The sequence below is a fragment of the Benincasa hispida genome, chromosome 1, assembly GCF_027475165.1.
Source record: "Benincasa hispida cultivar pf3 chromosome 1, pf3_genome.v1.1, whole genome shotgun sequence".
Classification (NCBI taxonomy): Eukaryota; Viridiplantae; Streptophyta; class Magnoliopsida; order Cucurbitales; family Cucurbitaceae; genus Benincasa; species Benincasa hispida.
In genome coordinates this window covers 82,822,134-82,831,268 of record NC_143478.1, presented here as the reverse complement: position 1 = coordinate 82,831,268, position 9,135 = coordinate 82,822,134, and the positions used below count along the sequence as shown (strand labels likewise).

General features: G+C 31.8%; 1 protein-coding gene across 1 annotated transcript; it reads right to left on the bottom strand.

Moving 5' to 3' along the window:
- Positions 1 to 239: 239 nt before the first annotated feature.
- Positions 240 to 2,338, bottom strand: LOC150038772 (uncharacterized). Its single transcript, XM_090310973.1, has one exon. It carries the CDS (start codon positions 1,868 to 1,870, stop codon positions 497 to 499), a length of 1,374 nt encoding a protein of 457 aa, XP_090167099.1. The 5' UTR covers positions 1,871 to 2,338; the 3' UTR covers positions 240 to 496.
- Positions 2,339 to 9,135: the final 6,797 nt, after the last annotated feature.

Genomic DNA, 9,135 nt, shown 5'->3' with positions numbered 1-9,135 from the left:
CTTGAAAGCGACAGGGTTTAGATAACAAGTATGTCACACATCATTACGAAAAAAGCTTCAACAAAGACACAGAGAGTTCTGAACTCAGACGCTCCACCCTCAGCGCGTGCACTACAAACGCTCCTTTTTGATGGAACAGCGAAAAAACAAAATTCTCAATCAGCAATCTCTTTTTTTCACTCAGGTGGGTTTTGATTTGGCTTTTTAGAAGAAAATAGTAAATTTCGAGGCCAAAGAGAAATTCAAAATGGTGAAGAAATTAATTAGATCAACGAGATGAACTAAAATGAAAAAACAAAATCCCCCCCACCGTATTTACATACATCATGATCATAATTCTCAACCTGTTTTGTGTTAGGAATTACCTAATTCAAACCAAATCCGTCTATCACAAAGGGGAAATTTCAGTATAATCCAAAAACACTGAGAGTAAAATGGAAAAACGGGGTTTGTTAGTGTTTACCCAAAATTATAAATCCCTTTTCTTCTAATCTCATCAATAGATTTTCCCTCCGCCCTCGGTTTCGATGATCCGTCTAGTCGTCGTCCGGTTATTACTACTACTGCTACTACTACTCTGGTGGTTTCTGCTGCTGCTTCCGCCGGTGCCGGTGAATAATGGTCCGAATCCGAAAACAGAGACGGATTTTGAGGATCCTCTTAAGGAAGAACAAACTGGAACGTTTAGGACTGGAGTTACTCTCACGTTCGCAGAGTATGACCGTTCCATTCCTCTGCTTTTGAATTTCGGTCCGCCATTGAAGCTGCTTGGACTGCTTGAGCTTCTTTCCAAGTTATGGAACACGATTTTCCCTGATGAGTTCATTCGTGGACTATCTACGGATACTCCTCGGATCCCTAATCTACTGGATGTTGATGAAGACTCTCCAGGTGTGTGCCGCAACGGGCTTCTCCCTACTCTCGTCGCCGTCGGATGATGATCCGCTGTTGAAGTTGATCTTGGATTGCTCTCTGATTTAGGCCGCGCTTTCACCAGTCTCATCCGCGGTGGATTGTTGTGATTAGGGTTCCTATGGAGGGAAATCGGATTCGTGTTTGGCTTATTTTCGCAATCGAGCGACAGTCTGTGAAGATCTTCGTGTTCGTGACCTGAGGAAGAAGAGGAAAGAGATACACGGGAAGAAGATAGCGAAACAGACTCACTATCGGAATCCTTCAGTAATGGAAGGCTCAGCGACGAATCCAACGAGGAGGACAACGACGATTTCGAACTCCGGTGGAGGAAGTACTTCAGCGCCTTCGAATTTGCTTCCGAGAAGTAAGACGACGACGTCGTCGTCGTTTTGTGACTTTCGTTTTTAGCGCCGCCATTGCCATTGCCATTTCCATTTCCATTGCTGCTGCTCTGGTACAGCTTTTTAAGCCCTAAAAGCTCTCTCCATCGACTGGAACACCTCGGTGCCTTTGGAGAAAACAGATACGGATCCGTACTGCATTCTTCCTCAACTCTCCGGCGGGATTGAGCCGCAGTCTCCGGCGACGAAACGCACCTCGTCGACTTCAAACCGTTGACTGAGGGTTTAACAGACGACACCTGAAGCGGCACGAGTTTCCCATCCAAAAACAGTTCATCCGCAGGGAGCATCAAGGAGACGGGATCTTGAAGACGGAACTCGAACTCGCTGACTGGAACCAGTTCAGGATCCGGATCTCGAATCTCGGACTCTCCGGCCGGGTTAGGTTTAGATAGAGGTCCGATGAGGTTGGAAGGAGGGGAGTCGTCAGGGAAGTCGCGGCTAAAGGAGACTCGAGGGCTGAGCCAACCATAGGAATGGCATGGAACAGAAGAAGAGCAATCGAGGAAATTTTCCGACGACATTCCGACATTGTTAACGCATGCGGAAGCCATGGATGGCGGCGGCGATCATGCGAAGGTGAAATGGAAGTCCGGTAATGGGGGAAATGGGGAAGAGGTGGACGCCGGAGATGGTCAACGTCTATGGCGCAAATCACATCGGCTGAATATCCGGCGAGATCTGGAGGAGGGAGAGAGAGAGAGAGAGCTAGGGTTTGAAGTGATGATGAGTTGGCCTTTTAGAAAGAGGACCGTGGTGCCACCGTACAGGAAACCCACTATTTATATCTGGAAAAAATAATATTTTTTATTTTTCTTTTTTAAAAAAAAAACGTTTTTTCTTTTTTGCAAGTGCAGCCAAAAATGCCAATGGCGCCATTTCCATTTTCTTTTTTTTTAATTACTTAAAAAACTAATTAGGAATCAGGATAGGCATGTAGCCCATTTACACTCCTACCGCTAACTTGCAAGAATTGGTAAATTACAAATCTAGTCCCCATTCGCTTTCTGTTTATGGGTTTTAAAAATGGTTAAATTACAACTTCGGTCCTCATTTCTCATAGTTGGAGAATAGGGATTTTTTTTTTTTTTTTTTTTTTGAAATCATTGTTGGAAAATAGTTCAAAAATGTATTCCATATAATTTATAATTAGGATTTAATTTCTATAGTTTGATAAAATATTTATAAATGGTTCATACAGTAAAGACTATGTACGATAGTTTATCAAAACACATGAATTATTTATGAGGTTTTATAAAATCATTTAGTAACTTTATCAAAACCATAAACTTTGTAATTTAACTTTTTAAAATTTAGAATATAAACCCTACTTTCACCTATAAATTTTTTATTTGATTATTCACTTTTTATTAATATTTTAAAAGAATCCACCAAATTTTGAAAAGTTAAAAAGTCCATTTTCAAAAAACTTATGGTTGTTAATAGAATTGGAATAATAATGCACATGTTTATGTAAGAACCAAAGTATGGAATTTAGGAGAAAGTGAGCAAAAGTTTCAATAACAGGAAGTTAATAACAAAATTGTTACCAAAGTCTCGTAATTAAAGAGTTATTTAAATTAATTATTTTATATGTAATATAAAATTATCCATTACAATAAAAAAAAAAAAAAAATTATTCAATATAATCTTGAACAGTATGTGGTTAACGTACTAGTGGATCATGTTTAAAAAAATAACCTAAAACATTTATAGTATATAGATAAGATTGAGCATCTTATCCTAGTAACGTTATGGATATGACTCACTTTGTAAATATTACAAATAATTTGATCAAAATTGTTCATGTGTAGATATGTTAGTAGAGGTATCCTATATAAAAAATTTGTGTAAGATTAGACCACAAAATATTTAATCTTTCTTTATAAATCTGTTAATTGGAGAGATTAATAATCATCAAATGATCATATACAACTCGATCCGGATTCTAAGTGAGTTATGAACTCTCTGCCCGTGAGTGCTCGTCCTTTGAATTTCATGAGTGAGAATGGTCGAAGTAGTCAATTTAATAAGTCTACTGTTTTAGGGAGTTGACTAAATAGGGAGTTATGAATGTAATTTCACAATATGAAATTTACTTCTTTAGGGAAAGTAGAGTAGTAGTTCTTTAGGTACTTATTTGAGACTTGTACAATGAGGTCTCACCCTCTCATTAGCTCAAGAAGCACTTGATTCATGATGGGATCATAAATACATTGTTCATTAAAGGATCAGTAGCACTTAAGGTACAATAAGTAATTGTAGTGGTAAAAAGAACATTTGATCCAGCTCTAATTATGACAATTTGTGAAGGATCAACTCATTTGTAACGATTGTAGCCATGAACACAACTTGTCCTACAATGCATAAGAATGCAACTATAGATCTATGATAGAGTGAACTACGGTTAATGAATGCAAAATGATTAATAAAATAGTTTAATAAATTAATTTTATGTCATTTGAGCTTATAATCTATAGGTCCATAAGGTTCTATTGCTAGATTGTATGAATCAATTTAGTTGAAAAAAATTGGAATGTTCAAATTAATATTTTATATATTTGATTTATTAAATGAGGAAATACATATTTATTGTATTTATTTCATCAATTATTGAATAAAATTAATAATGTATCACACAATTTCAATGACATTCAAATATGAAAAGATATATTAGGATAATTAAAGTATTTGAATTGAATCCAATAATTTAATATATTTTTTTAATATAAGATACTAAAATATAAATATATTCTTAAGAGAATTTGACAATTGAATAAGATTCAATTACATTAATATTATATATAATTTTAATATTTGATATTTAAATTACTTTTCAATTAAAGCAAAATTTGCTTTATAAATAGGACCTTAGGATATTTGTCACAAGTCATTTACGCACTCTACAGAGAACAATTATTTGCAGAATTCTCCCCTTTTTTGAAGGAGCTTCCCACAAATCATTATTCACGTCGTAGCAAAAAAAGGTCTTACGGTATTAGGGCACGTAAATATTTAACCCTCTATATTTATGTTTAATTCTAACTTAAAAAAAAAAAAAACAAAAAAACAAGAAAAACAAAGGGATCCAATACTTCCACTGTGCTGTTTTTATTTTGATTTTTATATATCTTTAAATTTTTATTTTGTATTTATAAGTATTTAAATATTCAATTTCATGTCTAATACATCATTAACGTATTCAACATATTTCAATTTTACAAATTTACTAAATACGAAATTAAAAGTTTAAGATCTTATTAGACATAAAATTTAATTTTATATCAGATGTATGAGATATTTTTTTAAAAAAATAATAATATTTTATGGATTTATGTCTATATAAGATGTATGAGATAGTTTTTTCAAAAAAATTAATATTTTATGGATCCATTAGACATAAAATTGAAAGTTCAATAGCCTAATAAACTCATTTGCCATTAATATCCATACTAGCTAATTCTTCTTCAAAATAGGGACGAGGAGATTTTTGTCTCATGGTTGTTAACAAATAATATACGTCAATTGAGTTATACTCGTTTTTAACATCTTGAAATGCTTCTAAGCTCTTTAAGATAAATTCTCGTTTTAAAAATTCAAAAAAATAATAATAATAAAATAGGTAAATGATGTATTAGCTGCAAAACATTAAAATAATTATTCTTTTTCTTTCTTTTCCTCTCCCTCTCTCGGTGCCCCCAAATTAATTAAAAAAAGAAAAAAAGAAAAATACACACACCAAATTTTCTTCACCTATTATCTTTTATCTTTTCAATTATAGTCCCATTTCAATATGAACCAATATCTTGTTTATTATTTACTTTTTGCAATCAGTTATTAAAACTTTTTTTTTTTAAAAAAAAAGTTATATATACCGTATTTTCGTTTTTTTTTTCTAATATGATGTTAATTTTTTTTAATAATTTAAAAAAGAAAAAAAATGGGTTGTCTATGTTTCAAAACCTATGTTTAAATTGAATTATTTATCTAGTTAATCCTTACGTGTATGAGTGCCTAGCTAGGTTTTTTTTTTTTTTTTGGGGGACTTTTTAAAGAATTTATAGATATTTTTTATACTAACGATATAATTATATCGATTTAATAGTTACAAAACGTTAATATATTACTATATTGGTACATTTTGATTTTAATCTTCATATAAAAAATATATTATATGTCGTATATATAATACAAATCATGCATGACTGTAATACAAATCATTTGAAAGCAAATGATAGAAAAGGATCACAACAATATTTTCTTTATTTTTTTTACAAGAAAACATTTAAGGAATATAAAAGAACTTAAGGAATTACAGTGAATAGCAAAAATTGCAAATATATCAAAAACTTTAAACATGATTTTTGGTTTTTTTTTTCTATTATTTCGATTGTACTTTTATTTGTGTATCAGCAGGTAAATCTAATATGCTTTATATTTTGGTATATCAGTCTTTATATTTTGTATATCAATTAGTCTATATACTTTATTTAAATAATATCGTTTATACAACTTATATACCATGACTTTAATTGTGTTATGGCTAACGTTGTTTTTAGGTTATGGTAAATATTATTTTTATTTCTTATTTCGTTTTGATATAGAGTTACTTTCATTCCATTAGTTCAATTTTGATGGTCTCATTAGGTTTTGGTATCACTTGGGTCATGTTTTCAAAATTGATTTTGTTGTCAGTTAATATACTAGATATAAAGTATTTTAGTTAATTTGTTCTATTTTTGAAATATTGATATGATTTTAATGGTATATAATTTAAATTAAATTTGGTAAATCAATTATATAACATATATTTCATAAATCAATTTATAAATATACCCGATTTTAAAGAATACCAAATATGAAATATACTATTTCAAATGATACTTAAGTATAATATTGATATTATAATTGTATAATAGTACTAATTCGAAATGAATTTCAAATAGATCTTTTGTTTATCGATAGTATATCATAATTCGTTCAAAATACAATATTAAGTATTTAGTGTATCAGTAGTTTATAACACTCATTCAAAATTCATATAAAATATAACGTAGATGGATCCATATTAATAGCCACTAAAATTCATTTCATGTACATCATATAAGAGTATATCGGCATGCAGTGGAAGCAACAAGGATCAATAAGCATGTTCATATAATAATAAGAGAGTTTCAAGTTATACCTTTGTAGAACCTTTAGAATCTCGATTTTGCTGCAAAACTTCTCCAATTCTCACTGTGAACCACCTCAAGATCTTCCCTACTATTCCCTTGGAGCTTTAGATTGAGTTGTGGGACTCAAGATAAGCTTGAATGAAGGGAACTTAGAAAAGAACTCACTGCACCATCCACTTGAAGAATACTTTTCTTCAACTCGAATTTTTCAGCAAAAACTCAATTGATGTATACCTCAATTTCACTTCGATCTTCTCTATTTATTGTAGGACCTTCATGCAAAGAAGATGGTTGTATGAGGTGCAGCTCATGCTTGGAGAATTGAAGCCAAACTTAAGTGGGTTTAGTATGAGCTAGTTGAATAGGGTTGGCAACGGGGCCGGGGCGGAGTGGGGGAGGGTCCCCCGTCCCCGGCCCCGTGGGGGAAATTCCCCTCTCCCCATCCCCGCCATTTGAAGGCAGGGACGGGGGCGGGGATTCCCCGTCGAGGAAACAGGTCCCCGCGGGGCCCCATTCCCCGTTTCTCCGCGGGGAATCCCCTATCAGATCCCCGCGGAGATTTTTCATTTTTTTCTTTTAATTTTTTAAGTTTGGACTTGACTTTTGGGCTTAAATTTAGAATTTATGTATTTAATATTGAGCTTACAACATAAGTCTATAGTATACATTATAAACAAACATATAAATAAGTTATTTTATATATTATAAATATATATTTATAAAATATTAAAAATATAACTATATAAAATCGGGGTCGGGGATTATTACTAACCCTATAGTTGAAGATGTTAATGGAAAAATCCATAATTCCATTTTGTATTTTTCAATTTCAATTTTGATTTCTAAAATCAATTTAATTTTCAAAATTGAAAACATTTATTAATTTTACAAAATTAATTTCATAAATTAATTTTCTAATAAAATTAATAATTAATAATTAATAATTAATTAAACAATTTAATTAATTCTAATTAATTTAATATCAAATATTAAATTAATTTTACATAAACTCCACCTTTATGAATTTAATATTTAAATCATATTTAAATATTAATTAATTCTCCAATTCCGTTTAATTCTAAAATTAAACGCGTAATTATATCTCATATAATTACTAATTTTCTTAATTCTAATTTGAACATTTCAAATTAACTTATCACGCTACTTTAAAGCTAATCCATTTACGAGCTAGTAGGGGACCTCGCGGACCTATAAATCATGGGCTCCAACGATCCGAGATTAATTCGCTAAACTCATTAGCCCGAATTAACCCCTATTCGTTAACTAATGGGTCACTCCACTAAAGCTCATAGTTGCACTTCCTCACTGTAGATATATTATGTCCACTCGATATAACCATGATTAGTAAGTTAACTATTCACAGGTTGTTCGTAATAACGGTTGGGGCAAATGTTTGTTTTATCCTCGAGATTACCTCTTGTTCCTTAAATCCCACTGATCCTCTAATGAACAATTGATTTGTGATCCGATCAACAAACCGAGTCCTCTCAAACCAATGAGAGGATGGGGCCCCTTTGTTCAAGACCCGGAGTCAACACTCAAGGGAACAACCTCTCTACTATCCCTGAAAGCGGGTTGGAGTGAATTCCATCTTGCACCCTATGTCCCCAGCTATCTACCTGGTCTTATCCCTGAAATGGAGGTTTATTGAGTCGGTGTTGTTGAGTCAACCCTCACCTATGCAAATCTAAGGATAATCCCGAATAAACAGAAGTTCATAGTTAGTTTAGGATTAAGGTCAAGTTACCTAGGTCATCGTTTTGAAATAGTCAGTTTTAAACAGTAAATAACTTTATAAAGTAAGAGTGACCGATTTCGTGGTCTGATCTTATACAAACCCATTGCACAAGACGCTCCCACTTCTCATGTCATAACATGTACGAATTCGGATCACATCGTTTGTAGCACTTTACAACTCTTTGTAATAATTACAAAGTGAGTCGCATCCAATAGTGTTACCAGAATAAGACACCCATCCTCATTCATATACTATTTATCATTTTGACTATTTACTTGAATCTGATCCACTTTTATATCTCCCCAAAAAGTTCAACTACTCATGTAATAGTCATGGGTCTTTTTGGTTTATTGGATTTCTAATAAGCAATTCATATATTCAATTGAATTTTCAGAATAAGTTTTATTGTTTACAAACCACGAGTTTTAGGACATAAAATCCAACACATCATTTTGTATCAATATTATATCGACACTCATAATCTAAATCCATTTCAAGTTTAATAGTGGTGTATCAAGAGTATATCAATGCTCATTAAATGTAATTCAAGTATAGCAATGTATCAGTAATATATTAACACTCATTCAAAATTCAATTTCATGTATATATATATTATTAGTGCATTAGCAGTATATAGGCACTCATTCAAAATTCACTTAAATTATAAAGTAGTGTATTATTATTGTATCAATACTCATTAAAAACTAATTTTAAGTATATTATTAATGTATCATTAGTAGATGTTAACATTAATTTTAAATAAAAATGCAAGTATAACATTGGTATATCAATATCAACATTAACTCAAAATTCATTTCAAGTTAACGCTAATGTATCATTAGTATATCAATATTTCTTAAAAACACATTTGTTCAAGTATATT

Coding starts and splice junctions, on each gene's coding strand:
- LOC150038772 (XM_090310973.1), bottom strand. CDS start 1,870: ATGGCTTCCGCATGCGTTAACAATGTCGGAATGTCGTCGGAAAATTTC.